The following is a 21,283-nucleotide window of genomic DNA, read 5'->3' as shown; positions in this document are numbered from 1 at the left end:
AAAGACAAAACAGAGTTTTTTTTTTTATTTTATTTTTATTTTTTTAATGTTTTATTTATTTCTAGGAGAGAGAGAGAGACAGCGTGAGCAGGGGAGGGTCAGAGAGAGAGGGAGACACAGACTCTGAAATAGGCTCCAGGCTCCGAGCTGGCAGTCAGCACAGAGCCCGACGCGGGGCTCGAACCCACGAACCGCGAGGTCATGACCTGAGCGAAAGCTGGACGCTTAACCGACTAAGCCACCCGGGCGCCCCAGACAAAACAGAGTTTTAAAAAGAATTGGTTTCTTCAAACCTGTTTTGATATGAATATCTTCTCATGTCTTCTGTTTTTTGAAACTCCCTCAGAGGTACTGGCTTTATGGGTGATCCCTAGGCCAAAAGAACAGAAAAAAATCAATGTAACATATGAATCCACAACACTGTGACTACTACATAGTTCACGTTCAACTTGGCACTTAGAGATCTGTATATTACACTAAAAAATATTTCAACAAAATATTCAAATGTAAATTTTTATGTTTAAAAGCATTCATTATAAGCTATATGACTGCTTTGGTAAACAAAACACTATGCATAATCCCAAAACACTTATTCTTTTTTTAAATTAATTTTTTAATGCTTTACTTATTTATTTATGAGAGAGAGAGAGAGCGCGCGCGCAGAGGAGGGTCAGAGAGAGAGACACACACAGAATCCGAAACAGGCTCCAGGCTAGCTGTCAGCACAGAGCCCGATGCAGGGCCCAAACCCACAAACCGTGTGATCATGGCCCGAGCTGAAGTCGGATGCTTAACTGACTGAGCCATCCAGGCACTCCCCAAAACACTTATTCTTTAAAAAGTGGATTTCTTTCTCACTGTATTATATAAATTACACTGACCATACAGTAATATTTAGTAAATGATAAGGTGTTCGAACTTGAGAAGATTTTAGGTGTTATCTAATACAAATTTCCATCCAGAACAGGAATTTCTACCTGCCCTACCCTGACTTGTGCTCAGCCTCTCTTCAATATTTCTAGTAAGGGGGAAATTCACTGGGCAGATTCCATTTCTTTACTTCTTCATTATTACAAATTGTTACTTATGTTGGTTATACAAATAGTCCTGGGGATGTTGGAATATTAAGATAAAGCAAAAAGTAACTTCTCTTTATGGTAAAGCATGGTGTTAACTAAAAGAAAAACATATGCGGTTTAGTTTATTTATAAACTAAAGGGTAAAGGTCATTTTAAAAAACATTACTGAGGAAAATTAAACTGGACTCGGTGATAGGGACCACACAGTGAACAATAAAATTATAAGTCAAAGGTAAAGGCTTACTGATCATCACAACATGTATTTTGTCAAATGAGAATCTATAGAAGCAATACAATCTTAGTTCAACACCAAAAATAATCATTAAAATGGGTATTCTTAAAGGGAAAGAAAACCATCTTATCCAAAAAACATATCTGAAAATCAAATGTTAAACTATTTATAGTCTATCTCCAAGAAATAGTTGCCTCATATAGAATTAGAAAATCTTTGGTGAGTTACTGCAAAAGGCTAAAGCAGACTCTTTTAAAGTTTAGGCCTGAGGATCATACAGAATGAGATATCATTCTAGTACTCTGATCAAAGAATAATTATTCTAATTTCAGTGAATATGCCTTTTTAAATTAAACAAAAATCTCTCCTAGTATGTTAACATCAGTGATTTAGCACTCTGGTTTTACAATACTGCAATTATTGTTAGAGGTACATGAAATTTCCATGATAAAATGAATGTGACATTGGTTTCATGTCATATCCTATAAATATAAGCTATACCTTATTTTATCATAATACCTCTCTGTATACCGCTATATATGTGAGAGGTATTATAACAAAATTAAACAACAGCAGAGTGTTTAAAATCTCAAATAGCTTCATTTCTTTTAACAACTCTTTTTCAGATCATATTCAAGAATATAAAAAATATTTCTTCACTGGCTATTAAACCATCTAAAATAATGCTTACTTCATCATATTTTTATAGATGCTAAGCTGTAGAAAACCTTAGGACACAGAAGTCATAAAGACCCTTATGACATAGAATCAGAAAGACTACCACACAAGTATAGATGGAATTAAAAAAATGTACAAAATAGCAAATATAATGGCTTTAACAAATGATACTATAATTTTTCACTAGTATAATACACAAGCATTTTCACTTTTAGTAGAGATACCTCATCTCTGCAGTCTAACTATCCATAAAATTATCAAAGAGAAAAACCACAATGAAAGAAAAGATTCCCTTTAAGATTACAATGTGCATTATTAATTTTATTATTTTTTTGCAAAGCAGTTGCCCTTCACCCTAACAAGAATGCTCATGACCTGAATCATATGTAGTTTCATTAGTCACTTGGTACACTGCTACTACTGGGCTGTAGGACTTTGATTTATATAATATGATCCAACTTTACATATAAGAGTGTCTTCTGAACACCAACAAAAAATACTGTGTTCAGAAGTCTTCAGACAGGAAGACTGAAGGATTTTTTTTAAAGAATGATAATATCACCCCACAGCATACCCACTTGAGTGATTATTCTCTATTTCTAAAAGGCTAAATACATCATTCTCTAAAAAGGCCCCAAGTGTTTCTCAAATAACCCCTGCTCCGAGCCTGGGACCAACTCCAGACATTAACATCACACACACTGAAGTGGAGCCATTCCATTATGCTGACTAGATACACTGAAGAATGCAATCTCCACTGAGACCCTTGGGGGATTGGCAGAGATTCCACAGTGGGCTGAATGCTTATTTGTTTTCTAAGGCAACTCAGTGCTCCACTAAAAGAGACACCCAAGAATGATAATGGCAAACAATTTATATTCTGTGTGACTTGGCATAAAAGCTCCGATATAATTAAGTACATTATAAAAATTCTATCGTTAAGTTTGTATGTGCTCCAAAGTCAGCAGTTTGGTTTGATTCTTAAATTACTGATCAAACTACAATTTACTAGTTTGTAACAGTAAAAAAGCAGTAAGAACAACAATGAAAAGCATTACATTCCTTTGCACTTTCTTCAGAGGGATAGTATACTCTTAGGACTTCTCGTTTAGTCTTCAAAATTCTGAAATCTGTCTTTTTTATTTGAAAAATAAAGCTAAACCCTACTTCAGACTATTGTCTGATTTTTTACAATAAATCTGAAAAATTTAATCCTGAAGTTAGAACTGAACATTATAAAATAATACTTAGGCCTAAACCAACAAATCACTAATACGACTGAGATTTATGCCATCATGAACTGTTTTACTAGGGGACAGCAACAGATTTTGGCTGAAGTGTGTGTAGTACCTCATGAGAGATTCGCCGTTGTTCAATATACGCCATAAACTGGGAACTGAGGCTGTCTGAGTCCAGGCCCTTGGGCTGTCTCATCTCATCATCTTCCTCCTCTGCAGCACAGCTGTCGATGTAGTCGATCTGATCCAGATCATGTTCCACTGTCCACACCACACACACACAACAGGCAAATTCAACAGCCAATAAAGACATTCAGTTGTATTCTTTCCTGTTCCCTAACACCTTCTATTCTGAAAGTAGGAGGAATGAGAAGTGTAAATTATTTAAGCCTTTCTTTTTCAGTCCATAGCCACTCACAAAAAAAAGTTCCAGAAAAATCTTAGTCCTAATTCACTAAGGAATACAGTAATTGATAGTAATTATGGGACTACGGCCCTTTAATATTTTTTTCTTTGGTTAGCTCTTTACTGTTTTAAACAAAACAGCCTGAGTGTGTGAGACAAAGAGAAGAGCTTTTAAACATGAGAAGTTACATCTTCTTTTAGATTTTTTTCTCTCATGTTTTAGCTTTGGGGCTTAATCATAATCTCTTCGAGGAACTGGGAGGCAGAAAACCTAACAGAGTCAGGTCAAAAGGAAGGATAGGAAGAAAGTGGCCTTAGAGAAAAAGAAACAGATACTGACTACTCTTTCTCTTCCTGTAACTGTTGTCCACAATTAGAACAATGGTTTTCTTATTTATAAATTTATTTTCTAGAGCTCAGCAGCATAGACATTTTGTAGCAATTTGTAGCAGGAATCATCTGAGAATTTTTGCTTCTCAATGCTTTGGGGTGAGGAAAGGCATTTAAGTAAGATATAGCCCCATCATTATTCTAGTGTATTTGGGAGAGCTCCATTATTTTTAAGTTTAAAAAGTAACTTCATCTTAAAGATTTTATTTTTAAGTAATCTCTACACTCAATGTGGGGCTTGAACCCACAACCCTGAGATCAAGAGTTGCATGCTTCACTGACTGAGCCAGCCAGGCACCCGAAAAGTTAACTACTTTTATAAACTAGTTAAAATGGCGCACTAGAAAAAAAATTTACTACTAAACTTTCTAAGGTTCCCCAGAAACTAAACCCCAGCCATTACTGTATGATGTTCTATAGATTGCCTAAAAGATGTAGTTGCTGGGAATAATGAACTTGGAGAAGGCTATTTTTCTATTTTCAGGTTCAATTATTTCTAAATAATTCTATAAATGCAATTAATATGAAAATGAATTTTGAGTTATTAGACTTATAATAATAGGCAAAAGATGAAAAGGTTATATATTAAGTCTATACCCAAATTAGAAACCGGGTACATAAATGTATGTTTTTTCAATGTGCTACAATTTGTGTGACTAAATAAATGGTTCATTCATTATGACTACTACCCAAGAAAGCAACATCACTTTTTCATACTATCTAGACCAGTGCAGTCCAAGAGAAATAGAATGCAAGCCATAAATGTGAACCCACATAAGTAATTAAAAATTATCTAGTAGCCACAGTAAAAAAAGATATTAATTTTAATAATATGTTTTGCTTTGTCCAATATATCTAAAATATTACAGCATATAATCAATATAAGGTATTATCGATATTTCACATTCTTTTTTTTTTTTTTTTTTCATGCAAAGGCTTCATAATCCAATCTGTACTGGGTATTGTAGACTTACAGTACATCTCAATTTAGAAAGGCCTCATTTCAAATAACTACACGTGGCTAGTGGCTACCATACTGGACAGCACATATCAAGAAAAAATTATTTCAAGTCTGAAATAAACTGAAGGGAAAGAGATCTCATGTGAAAGCAAGATTAAAAAGAAAACTACTAAAATGTGAATGGGATGGTAAGTAACAGAAGTAAAAAGGAATACAAAATGGTAAGGAAGAAAAAGAGAGTAAGCCACTTAACTGAAATCATCATTCAAGGATGAAAGCTCTTGGGAAACATACAGATGGCTAGCAGACACATGATAAGATACTGATCACTTATCATCAGGGAAATACAAATCAAAACTTCAATGAGATATCACCTCACACACTTGGCAGAATGGCTTAACTCAACAACACAAGAAACAACAGGTGTTGGTGAGAATGCCAAGAAAAAGGAACACTCGGGCACTCTTGGTGGGAATGCAAACTGGTGCAGCCACTCTGGAAAACAGTACGGAGGTTCCTCAAAAAGTTAGAAACAGAACTACTCTATGACCCAGCAATTGCACTACTGGGTATTTACCAGCACCCAGTTTATGTTTATAGCAGCATTATATTTTTGCTCCTCCTCTATAGCTATATAACTATATAATAGCAGCAGTATTTATAATAGCCAAGATATGGAAGCAGCCCAAGTGTCCACTGGCAGATGAATGGATAAAGAAGATGTGGTATATATACATGATGGAATACTATTCAGCCATAAAAAGAATGAAACCTTGCCACTTGCAATGACATGGATAGAGCTACAGAGTATAATGCTAAGCAAAATAAGCCAGTCAAAGACCAATATCCTATGATTTCACTCATATGTGGAATTTAAGAAGCAAAACAAAGGGAAGAGAGAGAGAGAGAGAGAGATATCAAGAAACAGACTCTTAATTATAGAGAACAAATTGATGGTTACCAGAGGGGGATGAGGTGATGAGCAGAGGATGATATATGGAAGTGTTGAATTACTACCTTGTACATCTAAAACTAATATAATACTGTATGTAACTAAGTGGAATTCAAATAAAAACTTTAAAAAAAAAGATGAAGGCTCTTATCAAATGGATTTCTAGAAAACCAAAATAATATCCCCCTTATAGCTGGCCCTCAATATTTTAAACCTTAGGATTTGGGAATTCAAACTAAAGCAAGATTGAATAGAATGCTAAAATCAAGAATCTGCCTCAGAAGCCCAAAGAAAATAGTTCTGCCTGTTAATGAGTTATTTAAAAAATTACAAATTAAAAAAAATAATTCAAATTATAAATTTTTAAATACCAAAATAAAGACAACTTGGATTCAGATGCCCCTGAGGAACACAATTCCAGATGAATGCAAAGGTAAATGCTAAGAAGCACAACAAATTCCTAGAAGTGGTCAAATAATGACCACAGGGAGAATACACAATCAAAAGGAGTGGATGTGAAAAGGACCACTTAAAAAATCAAAGTGATTGCAAAGCTTTGGCTGCCACAGGGAATCATGCCTACCTCCACCATTTGTTACCACTAAACTGCTGCGATTCTCCTGGTACTGGCTTTCTCTTCGTAATCTTTGTTCTTTAGTAATTTCTGCTACTCGAAGTGGCAGATCTGAAAATTCATCTGTAGGCTTAAAAAAAAAATAGCACTAACATTTAACCACATTTCAAACTTTAAACAACATAGTATTTAAAGCATGGACATAATAGGAACTCACTAAAATTTATATTTAAGAAGAAACAGCAAAAAAGTACTGGAGTGGTGGTGGTGACGGTTTTTCAACAGTATGAATGTACTTATGACTGGTTAAAACGGTACATTGTATGTTATGTATATTTTACTACAATTAAAAAGAGATGAGAAGTTATACATGACTCTATAAATAAACATGAATTTAAAGTATCTATACAGGTATCTTCAGGGATACAGATATAGTTATGCACACACCCACTCACACATACACAAGCAATTTCAAATTACAAATGGGCTGTGGTCTGAAGTTAATTTGCTTTGGAAAGAAAGAAACAATGTTACAAATGCAAATGTGAGGTTATCAGTCTTGTTAACAAAAGCTTATTTCATCAATTAAGCCAATGTAGAACTAAGATAGTCTACCTTTTAATTTAAATAGGGAAAGCATAATAATAATTAAACTCAGGAGAAAAAAGATATAATCAGCTAAGAAAATAATTTATCTTGAGCATGTTAATAGTCTAAGGCTCCTGCCTCATTACCCATCAGCCTATAGTCCTATTTTCTCATCACCCAGCACCCCTTCTACTACCTCTGCTCAAGGTTACCCAGCCTGGCAAATTTTAGGCTTCAGTTGTAATTGGCTCAGTTCCCATTTGGCTTTCCAGGATTTTAAGCTATTTATACAAAACATATAAAACACTTGGTAAAAAGATGGCAAAGAAACAATACAATTTCTGGATTGTACCTCTCTGTGTGATTTTTTTCCTCTCTCTTGGCTTTTCTATATTTTGCATAATGAGAAATTGAATCTAATTAAGATACTTTCCATTTTCATCATTTTATTGCTTCTTAGTCAGGAGTTGGAACATGCAGAATAGAAAAAACACTTACTTCATTCCCTGACCATCTCTTATCACCACTGTCCACACTATTGAAACCTGAATCAAGAGCTCCATAAGGGCGACCTGAGTACATTTCTTCATGGCTGCAAAAAAAGAGAGTCTAGCTGTTACTGGGAAGTTTGAGGTTTTAAAATTAACATTTGAAATAAACTGAATGCAATTTTACTAAGAAACATTATCATGCAATTTAGTGATTTAACTTACTTAGAACTAAATGGGCATTCTTTTAAAAGTTTTTTTTAAATGTTTATTTATATTTGAGAGAGGAGACAGAGAATGAACAGGAAAGGGGTAAAGAGCGAGGGAGGCACAGAATCTGAAGTGGGGTCCAGACCTCTGAGCTGTCAGCACAGAGCCCAAAGGGGAACTTGAACCCACAAACTGTGAGATCATGACCTGAGCCGAAACGGGCTCTCTACCAACTGAGCCACCCAGGCACTCCCACATGGACATATGTTTAACTTTTAATATGAAAAATTCCAAATTAAAATAAATAGACTAGCATAATGTATACAAATATAACAGCACTTATCCCGTTTCAAAAATATCAACATGCTGCCATTCTTGTTTCATCTATGCCACTAACCCATTCACCATGCCTCCCTCAATTCTTAACAGTACTTTTTAAGGTAAAATTCATATACACTGAAATGCACATACCTTAAGCTATATACTTGACAAATGAATACATCTTTGTAATATACACCTCTCTCATGATAGAAGACATTTCTACTTTGCCAGATAATCCCCATACTTATCAGTCAATCCCCCTCACCACGGTACAGGGTGCTCCTAAGAGATAATCACTATTCTGGTTTTTTTTCACCTTAAATTAGTATGGAAGGCAGAATAACAGTCCCCAAAGATGTCCAACGCCTAATTTCTGGAACTATGAACTATGAATATGTGACTTTGCATGGCAAAGGGGAATTAAGGTTGAAGATAAAAATAAAATTGCTAATCAGCTAATCTTAAAAAAATAGGGAGATTATTGTGAAGTATCTGAATGGGCTCAATGTAATCAAAAGGTCCTTAAAAGTAGAAGAGGGAAGCAGAAGAGGAGGTCAGTGTGACGCAATGCTGGCTTGAAGAGGACTCTTGGTCTAGAGTCAAGGACTGCAGACAGCCTTTCTCCAAAAGCTGAAAAGGCAAGGAAATGTATCTTACTCAGAGCCTACAAAGAACAAAGCTCTTTCAGCATTATGATTTTAGCCTAATGAGACCAAGATTTAGACCTCGAACCTACAACACTGTAAGATAACAAATTTGTGTTTAAAAATTGAAGTTTGTGGTAATTCATTATGGCAGCAATAAAAAAGGAATACAATTAGTTTTACTTATTCTGAAACTCATAAAAATGGAATCATATGTAATTTTAAAAACCTGGCTTTTTTTGTGGCTCAGCATTATGTCAGTGAAATTCTTGACGGTTTTAATACTTTCAAATGGAATGGATAAATTGATATGTATAGGCTTAACTTTTTGAAAAAAAAAAACTACCGATCTGTTTTTGAAAGGAGCTATATTATTTTGCATTCACTCAGCAACGTCTCTGAGTTCCCCCTGCCAACACTTGTGTGGTCAGTCTTTTAGCTATTTTGGTAGGTGAAAAGTGGTATCTCACTGTAGTTTTAATTTACATCTGTCTGATGACTAATGATATTGTTTATCATTTTGTGTGTGTTGGCCATTCATTTGCCTTCTTTTTGTGATATGTCCATTCTTTTGCCTATTTCTAAGTACATCAGTAATCTCAAAAGTAGTTTGCTAAGAAGCCAGACACACAACACTACATAATACTTGACTTCATTTATATGAAACTCTAGGAAAGGCAAAACTATATTGACAGAAAGCAGAGCAGTAGTTGCCTGGGGTTGAGTCATCTACTGTAATGGTTGATGGAACATGGTTGATGGAAATGCTATCTATCTTGATTGTGTTGGTAGTTTCATGACTACATCCATTTGCCAAAATTCACTGACCTGCACACTTAAAATGGACAGATGTTATTATTTGTAAATTATACCTCAATAAAGCAGTTAAATCTGCCAAATACTTTGGTCAAAGTACCTGTCCCATTTTTATAATTTGTAAGGAACGTATGAGAGCATTGGTTGCTCCACATCCTCAATAAACATTTGGTGTTGTCAGGTTTTTTTTTTTTAAGTTTATTTAATTTGAAAGAGAGAGAGACAAAGGGACAGAGAGACAGGGAGAGAGAATCCCAAGCAACAGAGCCTGACGTGGGGCTTGACCTCACAACTGTGAGATCACCATCTGAGTGGAGATCGAGGGTTGGATGCTTAACGGACTGAGCTATTAAGGTGCTCCACTGTTGTCAGTTTCAATTTCGTCATTCTAGGTGCTGTGTAATGATGTCTTGTGCCTTAATTTACATTTCTATGATGATTAACGATGTTGAGCACTTTTTATGGGTGCTTAGTGGTGATTGGTATATCTTTCTTTGTTAAATATCTATTCAAGTCTTTGTCCAAGTTTTTAAAGTTTATTTACTTTGAGAGAGAGAAAGAGAGAGAGAATATGGGAAGCGGCAGAGAAAGAGAGGGAGAGAGAAAATCCCAAGTAGGCTTTGCCCTGTCAGTGCGCAGCCCAATGCAGGGCTTGGTCTCAGGAACCATGAGGTCATGACCTGAGCCAAAATCAAGAGTCAGATGCTTAACCGACTAAGCTACCAAGGTGCCCCTACTGAACAGTATTTTAAAACATTATGTATTTTTTTTTTTCAAGCAAAGGCTTTCAGATTTCTAGAAGAAAATGATAGGTTATTGCAAAGATTCTATTCATTTCTTTATGAAAAATTTCACAGTAATATTAAGCATATCTCAGTTGACCACTTGATAGATATAATGTATACTCATTTTATGTTCTTTATTTGCTACCTTTAGTTTCTCCACATACTCTCTCTTGCTCAGAGTTTAAACTGGTAAGATTAAAGTGAGACATACAGGTTTACCAATTCTCAGGTTGGCTTAGGATTTTCTTGGTTTTAGCACTGTGAGTCCTGTGTCCCAGGAAAACCTTCAGTCACAAGTAAACCAAGATACATGGATAAATAGGGCCTTCAGGACGCCTAGCAGAGTTCTGCCAGCCAGGCTCCCGTGATGCCCTGTCAGAAAGCCTACTCTCCCTAATAAACCACCTAGCACTACATGGACTCAAATGTGGAAGTGCCCCTTCTGGAGGAGGAACATGAACTGTGAGTCAGTATAGTGCAGTGAGGGGCACAAAACATAACAAGTTTTCTAGCTGAACAGATCTGGATTGGCAACTTGGCACCACCATTTACTAGCTATGTGACTTTAATTAACTTACTTAACTTCTCTCAACTTCTGTTTCCTCATCAGTTAAAGGGGGAAAAAAAGATTAGCAGCACCTACACCTCATCGATTTGTCATACTGAGAAAATACAAGCTAAGGATTTGCACAAATCCTATTGTAAAGCACTAAGTAAAAGTTATTATTATCTCTATGAAGAATGTAGCCTTTAAAGAGTATTTACTGTTATGTCAACTCACTACATCTGCTTCATTTGAGTTCGGTTCACCTAACATTTACTGAATGTGACATAGTGTGCTAGATGCTAAGAATATTGAGTATGAATAAAGGACAATTATTGCTTTCACAACAAGCTCAGGCTTGTTGGAGAGAATTAATTCTGTAACTGGGGCTACAGAAGCAGGACTTTTCTTAGTCCTTCTTACTGTTTACTTAGTCTTTCCTCACTGCCACATTACCATAAATAAATAAATGTTTAGTCTGTAATATAAAGCTGGTGAAAATCATCTCAGCAAAAAAGTATAGGTCACTATAGATCATCAGGGAAAACTACATGTGCCACTGTGTAAAACATAATTAATCATAACAGTGCAACTTGCTAAAAGAGTTGGAAACATTTACACTTAGAAATAAATAAAATATTTGTGACCTTTATAAAATGACTTAAGGAAGACTGTGTGTTGTTTTTATATTACACAAAGGTAGTCAGAAAGTTACATCTAAGGATTGAAAAGTACCCCAGCATCTAATCTGTACTGAATACTTGAAGAGCTATAGGATTAATAAAAATTCTCTTCAGCAAGACCAGACTCTTAGGACTAAACTAGTCCTAGAACACAGTAGACAGCTAGTAATTATAATGCCTAATATTTACATAGGACTTTATGGTCAGCCAAGCACTTTCAGAAACAGGCCATTTAATCCTCAGAACTACTGTTAAAGTATCAACAGGGTAAATAAAGATCATGTTAAAGTGGGGCGCCTGGGGGGCTTAGTTGGTTAAGCGTCCGACTTTCGCTTAGGTCATGATCTCGTGGTTCATGGGTTCGAGCCCCGCGTCGGGCTCTGTGCTGACAGCCAGCTCAGAGCCTGGAGCCTGTTTCGGTCTGTGACTCCCTCTCTCTCTGACCCTCACCTGCTCATACTGTCTCTCTCTCTCTGTCTCAACTAGAAAGAAATAAAACATTAAAAAAAAAAAAAAAAGATCATGTTAAAGAAACTGAAATCCAGAGGGGTTAAGTCAACTTCCCAGCAGTACAGGCCCCCAATAGTACAGGCATTCTGGCTCCATAACAGCATTTTGAATAAAATTACTGCCAACTAAAATGCAATTTCACTGTTCTGTACCTCAGTAAAAAAGACATAAAGGTATAATTTCCCATTTACTGCTGTGTGAGAAGTTAAAGGAAGTATTTTATTCACACGATATGAATATAAAATAATTTCTAGGACATTCTGAAACAATTACAAATATAGTAACATAACTCCAGAAAAATATGAAAAATACAGAATACAGATTAATCTAGTGAGGATAATGAAGGATTCTTATCAAGACTGGGAGATACTAGATCTATAATTACCAATCTTTTGGAAAGACATGACATGATTATGCTATTTAGACTTTCCATTTAGGATACACTTCTCCAAGGATTTAATCCTTTTATCTCTTTGCAAATATACATGTCTCTTGCCAGTTTTTAAAATATATGTATATTTTAAATATTTTTAAAGTATTATGATGAGGATTTTCCTATTAAAAAAAATTAGGGGGCATCTGGGTGGCTCAGTTGGTTGGGCATGTGACTCTTGATTCAGCTCGGGTCATGATCCCAGGGTCGTAGGACTGAGCCCTAAGTTGGGCTTTGTGCAGAGCACAGAGTCTGCTTAGGATTCTCTCTCTCTCTCTCTCTCTCCCTCCCCCTCCCTCCCTCTTTCTCTCCTCCCTTCTGTCCCTCTCCCCTACTCATGCATTCTCTCTCTGAAAAATCCAAACAAACAAAAAAAATTAGGCCAAGATCAATTAGTCCTCAAAACTAAGAACTCAATGACAGAGAGAAACAGGCTCTGCAATTAGCACTATAGGCCTCAATCAAAGCTCATTATTCTGATAGATGCTGATGCTGCCTCCTTAGTCTTAGGGCATACCTTCACATATATGTCCCCAGTAGTCAGCATTCACTGCCTTACACTCTAGTCTCAAAGGCAGCAGTAGCAGTTTATGTTCCTATTTGCTATTTCAGGAGAGGAAAACTTTTCCTTACCAAAGATTATTAACTCCAAGGAGGAAAATAAAAGCTATGTGAATTTGTTGTACATCTTTCCCCCGCCTCCCTTCCTTCTTTTTTTAAACAGCAGTTACTAACTTTGTTATTTTTTTAATGTTTTATTTATTTTTGAGAGAGAGAGACAGAGAGAGACAGAGCATGAGTGAGGGAGGGGCAGAGAGGGAGACACAGAATCTGAAGCAGGCTTCAGGTTCTGAGCTGTCAGCACAGAGCCTGATGTGGGGCTCAAAACCATGAACGTGAGATCACCTGAGCTGAAGCTGGACGTTTAACCAACTCGGCCACCCAGGTACCCCTATCTGTTGTACATCTTTCAAGAGTACAGAACTAGAACACATTTAATGAAATCTTTGAATAGGAAAAACAAGACTTTTCTCAATAAATAATACAAGAGTTCTACGTTATAAGAAACTAACCAAGGTAGGAGTAAAAAGAAATGAAGAAAGAAAAGGATATAATGAATGGAGAAAATTTAAAAACTCTTGGCAATAATGGTCTGGGTCCCCTCAGATTCTTCCCACTGTCAAAGTCCTTCCTCCAAGACAGGTCTAGATCTAGCACAGATTATACCAGACCTAATCCCTACCATCTGTCAAAACCTTTTATGTCTTCCTTAACATCACATACCTGCTTTCAGTTTTCTCAGAGATACAAGTGTTAGAACTAAGATGTTCTTGTAGAAATTTTTTATGAGTATATATGATATTGGTTAATTTCTCCTTGTGTGTTTGTATAAATACACTAAAACTTGTATTACTGAATGCTTAAACAACCAGATTAGAGCTAGTGTTTTAAATATCCTTCATAGTGTCTATTTAAATCTTCAATCTAACAGTCAAGCCAAAAAAACCTCCTGTCTGTGGCAAACACTCAGGTGAACTAGAGATACAGTGGTAAAGAAGAAAGACACCTTCTGTGGCAAAGGGCAGGGATCAAGTCCCTTGGGAGTAATACTTAATTTGCTTGAGAAATCAGGTTCTGTATTTTCAGATAGCTTGAGATTACTCCTTTACACCATAATCACTTAAATATGTAATCCCAGTAATTTCTGAAGAGAAACATTTAAACTGTAATGCCTATATCCCTTTACTGTAAATGACATATCTAATATACCTTAGCATTTTCTTAATGAGCATCAATTAATGTACTGTGCTATAACATAGTAATAACTTAAAATATTACTGAAATATGGAGGGTTCTTTGCATATATGTCTAATGGTGTCAAGTTGCTATATTTTTAGTGTGTCTTGATTTTAAGTATCTTATTAAAATTATGCAATATATCATATAGATAAAAAAAAAAGAATATAACAGACGTAAGTTTTTTTTTCTTTAAAGAGAGAGAGAAAGAGAGAGAGAGCGTGCGAGCATGAGCAGGGGAGGGTCAGAGAGAGAAGGAGACACAGAATCAGAAGCGGGCTCCAGGCTCTGAGCTGTCAGCACAGAACCCGCCGCGGGGCTCGAACCCAGGAACCGTGAGATCATGACCTGAGCCGAAGTCGGACGCTTAACCAACTGAGCCACCCAGGTGCCCCCAGACATAACTTTTAAAACATGATGGAACATGAATACCTTTACAGCTCATTTATGCCTCTTTCATACCAAATCTTCCTCTTCTCAGAGTTAACCACTAACTTGAACTTTTTGTTTAATATGTGTTGCTTTTTAAATTTTATTTTGGGGCGCCTGGGTGGCTTAGTCGGTTAAGCGTCCGACTTTCTCTTAGGTCATGATCTCGCGGTTCGTGGGTTCGAGCCCCGCGTCGGGCTCTGTGCTGACTGCCAGCTCAGAGCCTGGAGCCTGTTTCAGCCTGTGACTCCCTCTCTCTCTGACCCTCCCCTGCTCACGCTGTCTCTCTCTCTCTCTCCTAAAAATAAATAAAACATTAAAAAAATTTTAAAAAAAAATAAATTTTATTTTTTCCTTCAACTTATTTTTTGTACTTTTAATATGTCTGCTTTTACAAACTCTACCAAAATAGAAATTTGTTAATCTGTTTTAAACTAGGATACTGAGAAGCAAGCTCATCAGGACTGTGCTTTTATGTAAAATGTGACAGGTTCTAGGAGAAAGCCAGAGGGGTTCTCTCTTTTTTTTTTTTTTTAACAAATAGTTTATTGTCAAATTGGTTTCCATATAACACCCAGTGCTCATCCCCACAGGTGCCCTCCTCCATGCCCATCCCCTCCTCCAGAGGGGTTCTCTTTGGAATAAGGCCTTGTTGGAGATACCCATTTTGCCTGTTTAAAGGCCTTCTGAATACTCTAAAACTAATGCTACTTCAGTTGTTCCAAATGGTTGAGAATGCCAAGGAGATAACCTTTTAAGTCAGGTGTTATGCAGCCAAAGGGTTCACAAGCTAAAAGATCCTGAAAGTAATATTAATGGTCATCAAATCCAAACTCTTCACTCTCTATTGAAAAAATGAAGCCCAAAAAGTCTGAATGACTTCAAGTCATAGAACTAGTTAACAGCAGAGCCAACGTTAGCATTCAAGTCACTCAGATCACTGGTTTTCAACTGGGAATGCCCGCAGGGAATATCTGGCAATGTCTGGAGATATTCTGTTTGTCTGTCACTTTGGAGGGTGGTACAGAAGCCAGGAATACGGATAAACATCTTCTGAATTACAGGACAGCTTTTCACAACAAAGAACTATCTTGCCCAAAATAGCAACAATACTGAGATTGTTGAAACCTTAACTTAGAGTTACACTTTGTCCATCTATGTAATCAACAAGTATTCTGAGATAGACAAGTGCCAAAATAGGTTATTTCCTTTTAGTTAAACATTCAGATTTAGGGTCTAGTTTGATTCCCTGTAAGACGAAATACGTTAAATTAAAAAATAGAACATACTCACCAGGAACCAAAACCCAAGGGTCTCCTATCATAATCTGGCAGATCTGGAGCAATCTTACAAGCCTGTATGTTCAGGTACTTAAATATGTGCACTTTGCCTTTTATACATATCTAAAAAAAGGAACACATAAAAGCAACCAATTTATTACTCATCTTAAATATATGTATCCCTTTTTAAAAGTCATAATCAGCTTTTTACTTACAGTATATTAGAAATAGAAGGCATTTCTATCAACCATAGACAGTGATATTAAAAATCTAATACTTATTACATTATAACATATTTGTTATTTTATGTATTTATTTGAAATGTACATATATGTACATATATATACACACAGATTTTATTTTCTAGTCATAATAAAATTTCAGTAACATATAAAACAAATAACTTATAAATAGTGATAAAATACCAAGTAAATTTATCACACTGATTAGTTAGACACAGTCAGGAATAAATTATAAATATGTTTTGAATCCTACTTTCTGTAAGAAAGAAAAGATTAAATATTAAAGTTCTATTTCTGTTGACAGAAGTAAAAACATAAACTCTTTAGGATTATGAGATCCTTCCACAGTTAAGAAGTTTACTCATAAAGCTTTATAGTTGCCATCCAGAGGTTTGAACAAGACCACAAATCAACTATAGAGCACAAACTACAGTGAAAAATAAAGGCTGGTAAAGTTGTTCAGATTATAGGATGTCTAGAATCTACACATGAAGCTACCTTATAATTACTTTATTATCAGTTTCATATCAGCCACTGATAAACAAATGACCAAACTGACTAAATGAGGAACTTAAAGACTTTAGAAAATAAAAAGGTATAAAAAAGATGGTCAAAAGAAACGTACTGATAATCCTTAGTTCTGGAAGCCAAGTATTTGTCTCTAGCCATTTACATTGCCTATATTCAAGTTTTACTAGAAAGAAATTAACTCAAATTTTATTAGAAAAACTTTAAGAAAGAACCCTTCAACTTAAAAAAAAAGTCAATTCAATGAAAGGAAAAACACACTCTGCAAACATTACTGTCCTCCATCCCATTTATTCAAGGCTTCTAAAGAATGCCTATGTGTGTGAATTTATTTTAAAAGAACTTCATTTCCAACAAAAAGATAAATGCACAGAACTTCAAGTTTTAAATTCACCCTTTGTCAAAAAAGTTCACAACATCCTTCAAATCCGGTAGAGCTTACCTGTGCGGGAGGAGACTGTAGTGGATTGTTATCTAGGGTGATCATCTGAAGGTGCCTGAGGTTCCGATAACAAACGGGGATTGTTGTAATTTTATTGCAGGAGAAGTCGAATCGTATTAAAGGCAACTCTGCCAGCTCTGCAGGGTGATAAGACAGAAATGAACAACTGATGATATTTCAAAACTAGACAAGTTTTATAGGCGCTTCTAATTAAATACAGTGAATTTAATGTATTTATCTCCATTCTTTCTTAATGATGAACTGATACTGTAAAATGAAATCTAGTTACTCACAGATGGTAATACTAATAAAAAGTGAGCTGTGTTACCCCTCACCGAACTAAAGAAACCGGACTCCTCATACCACAGAAATACAGGCATAACCAAGGGACCAGATGACAGTCTGTACAAAAAACAAGTTAAATGCCTAAGTCCCCAACCTCAACTCATGCAGCTAGGGCACTGCCCCTTTCCAATCACCGCAGGAGTCAACAAGTTATTCTCTGAGGCTTTGAACTCAGGAACCTCAGGCACAATAGAAAGTCAGGATAATGAGTTGCCAGTTGAAACTGAAGGCTTTAAGAGAAAGTCTTACACAATGATGAGATCTCAGCACTTATCCACCAACCTCAACCCATCTCCAGCTCTAGAATCTCAGTAATCTCCCCCCCTTATCCATGGGGAATACATTCCAAGATTCCCAGTGTATCCTAAAACCACGGTTAGTACCAAACCCTATATATAACATGATTTTTCCTATATATACATATCTGTATATATTTTATATATATAATCTTTTATATATATAATCTTTATACATATACATGATAAAGATTAATTTATAAATTAGGCACAAGATATGAACAAGAATAATAAAATAGAATACTTATAACAATGTAGTATAATAAAAATTATGTGATTATAGTCTCCCTCTCTCTCTCTCTCTGCTAGAAAAAAAGGGAGGAATTAGACATAGGGACATAAAAACACTAAGCAAATAAAAAAAAGAGAGAAGTTATTAACTCCAGAAAAACAACAACAATAAAAAAGATGTACAAAAAGAATAAATGAAATCAGAGCACCTGGGTGACTCACTCTGTTAAGGGTCTAACTTTGGCTCAGGTCATGAGCCTCATGTTGGGCTCTGTACTGACAGCTCAGAGCCTGAAGCGTGCTTTGGATTCTGTCTCCCTCTCTCTCTGCCCCTCCCCGACTCGTGCTCTGTCTCTCTGTTTCTCTTTCTCAAAAATAAATAAATAAATAAATAAATAAATACTAAAAATTAAAAAAAAAAAAGAAACGAAATCAGTACATCAACTGAATTGGCAGGGAACAATATTCATAAGTTAAAATAATGGAAATAATAATGCTTTGATCAGAAGTTATGACAGACCATACTGGGACGACAGTAGGAGGGAGGGGAGAGTATGATGGTGATAGTATATAAGTTAAATCCTCATCTACCACAATGGGAATCTCACATTAAGTGTCAAAATTGATAAATCAAGTAAAGCTCTTAAAGGCACATCACTTAGAAATGTCAGCAAAATGCCAGTGGAAAGAGTCAAAGGCAGAGAAGGCAGATGCTTTTAGACATTAAAGCTGGGGACAGGGATGGCTGAGGCAGAGGAATGCTATTATTGATTTTAAACTTTTTTTTTTTTTTTTTGAGTATTTGGGTTAGCACAAGGTGTTATATGAAAGTGTTGAATCACTATATTGTACACCTGAAACTAATCTTACACTGTATGTCAATTAAGTAGAATTTATTTATTTTTTTAATGTTTATTTTTGAGAGAAAGAGACAGAGCACGAGGAGGTGAGGGGCAGAGAGAGAGAATCCCAAGCAGGTTCTGCACTATCAGCACAGAGCCTGACTCAAGGCTCAACCCCACAAACCATGAGATGGTGACATGAGCCAAACCAAGAGTCAGTTGCTTAACTGACTGAGCCACCCCAGGTACTCCTCGAGAATCTAACTTTTAAAATCCACAATGAAACAGAGGCCCCTAGACAGTGCAGAATCTGCTGTGGATTCTCTCTCCCCCTCATTCTCTGTACCTTCCCCACACGTGCTTGCTCTCTCTCTCTCTCTCTCTCTCTCTAAAAATAAATAAACTTAAAAAATAAAAATAAAATAAAATCAACAATGAAACAGATAATATGTAATAACTAAACCATTATAATCTTGAACACTGGCTGTAGCTATCTATCATCCATCTATCTATTCATCTCAAATGTTTATTTATTTAGTTTTGAGAGATAAAATGTGCATGAGTGGGGGAGAGGCAGAGAGAGGAGGAGACAGAGATTCCTAAGCAGACTCCATGCTATCAGCACAGAGCCCAATGTGGGGCTCAAGCTCATGAAATGTGAAATCAAGACCTGAGCTGAAATCAAGCCACCCAGGTCCCCTGCTGTAACTCATATTTTTGTCTCGTATCTATTAGTTCTGAGAGACTTTAATATAAAAAGACAAAAAACAATAAAACAATTATTTCAGGACACCTGACTGGCTCAGCCAGTAGAGCATGCAACTCTTGACCTTAGGGTTGTGAGTTCAACCCATGGATGTGAGTTCATCCATGTTGGATGTAGAAATTCTTTAAAAAATAAATAAATAAAAAGAAAACAATTATTTCACAATTTCTTACCTTCAGGCAAACGTACTAAGTGATTTCTTCTGACATTAAGGTCTCTCAAAGCCTCCAAATTACCAACTTGGGAAGGTATTGTTTGAATTTCATTGCAGCTCACATCCTATTTCAAAAAGATACAAAGTAAAGAATTCTTCTAATATTACAAATTTGCCTGCTTTAAACCCTCTGTAAAATGAGGTTGGACAAAGATAATATTTATGGTGTGTCTTAACTGTAAAAAAAATTATGATTCTTTGTCCAAGAGTAATTCCATAGTTTATGCTAGTATTTAATTTTAAAAACTTATAGGCTTTTGATTTTATAGATGTTGTATGAATCTACATTAATTTTATGAGCAGGACAAAAATTAAATGACTTAAGACGTGGACAGGAAGCTTAGTATCAGATCAAATGAAAATTCTAATGAAAAAGTAAATTAGAAAAAAAGTATAAAAACATCTGTTTAGGACAATATTTTACTTTATATGTATTCTAATGAGACTAGAAGAAAAAAGCAAAACAATGATAAAAATTATAATGATAAAGTTAATTGAAAGGAAATCCTACTTTGAAAATACCAGTTCACCTGCTCCTCAAGAATATAAAATAAAAATGCACTGAAGATGACTCAAATCATTCTTTTTGAAACTGAAAGTGAGGGGAAAATAGTAAAGTACGCTTAACTATAGGCTACGGGAAAAATAGATACTGCCCTATTTGGCATCTGATCAAGTTGGTACCAATACGTGTATTATGCAAGCCTTCTGGTATCTTGGTCAACAGCTTGACAACACAGATTCTGAAAAGAGGCTAACTACAGATACCAAGACTGACAAATTCAGAATTCCACAACTCTGACACTAGCCAGAAAAAATGTATAAATCCATGGGGAACAGCAGGAAGTTGTCTAGCTTAATAAAAGCTCCAAGATGCCATGTTAACACTTAAAACTCTTCTAGTATATAAGCAAAAAGAATGTATTAATAGAGTTATTAGAAAAGATCACTTACCCAAAACTCCAAACATTATTTTAAAATTTTCCCACAATATTCTTAGAGAAAATAATATTATTTCTACTTTTCCTACCAATTAATGACTGAAGTGGAATAAGTAGCTATATTTTTTATTCCAATGCTCTGGGCATCAAAGTTAAAAGGAAAAGAAGTTGAAAGGATAGGGAAAATTGAGCTGAGCTAGAAGATAACAGTATTTCTAATATTTCTCTTGGAAAGTGTACATCTTGAAAGACAGGTTTCCTCTTACTTAAAAATGAAGAGAAATAGGGGCACCTGGCTGGCTCACTCAGAGAAGCATGAGACTCTTGATCTTGGGGTCATGAGTTTGAGCCCCACGTTGGGTGTAGAGATTACTAAAAAAAATAAATAAATAAAAGGGG

The 21,283-nt window shown here is 35.7% G+C and overlaps 1 protein-coding gene across 4 annotated transcripts in view; it reads right to left on the bottom strand.

Moving 5' to 3' along the window:
- LRCH3 (leucine rich repeats and calponin homology domain containing 3) overlaps positions 1-21,283 on the bottom strand; it is a 124,084-nt gene that overhangs the window by 41,595 nt on the left and 61,206 nt on the right. For all 4 annotated transcript variants that reach the window (XM_039250873.1, XM_039250870.1, XM_039250871.1 and 1 more), the window contains exons 4-10: positions 19,903-20,008; positions 17,250-17,386; positions 16,051-16,160; positions 7,596-7,689; positions 6,519-6,639; positions 3,340-3,488; positions 294-370 (exon numbers count right to left, since the gene is read on the bottom strand). In XM_039250873.1, the coding sequence (XP_039106804.1) occupies positions 294-370; positions 3,340-3,488; positions 6,519-6,639; positions 7,596-7,689; positions 16,051-16,160; positions 17,250-17,386; positions 19,903-20,008 (794 nt within the window). The remainder of the gene's footprint in view (positions 1-293; positions 371-3,339; positions 3,489-6,518; positions 6,640-7,595; positions 7,690-16,050; positions 16,161-17,249; positions 17,387-19,902; positions 20,009-21,283) is intronic.

Source organism: Hyaena hyaena, unplaced genomic scaffold (genome assembly GCF_003009895.1).
Source record: "Hyaena hyaena isolate Hyena2069 unplaced genomic scaffold, ASM300989v1 scaffold_382, whole genome shotgun sequence".
In the NCBI taxonomy this organism is placed as follows: Eukaryota; Metazoa; Chordata; class Mammalia; order Carnivora; family Hyaenidae; genus Hyaena; species Hyaena hyaena.
The sequence above is the reverse complement of the archived record's forward strand: the minus strand, read 5'-3'. Positions and strand labels throughout refer to the sequence as shown.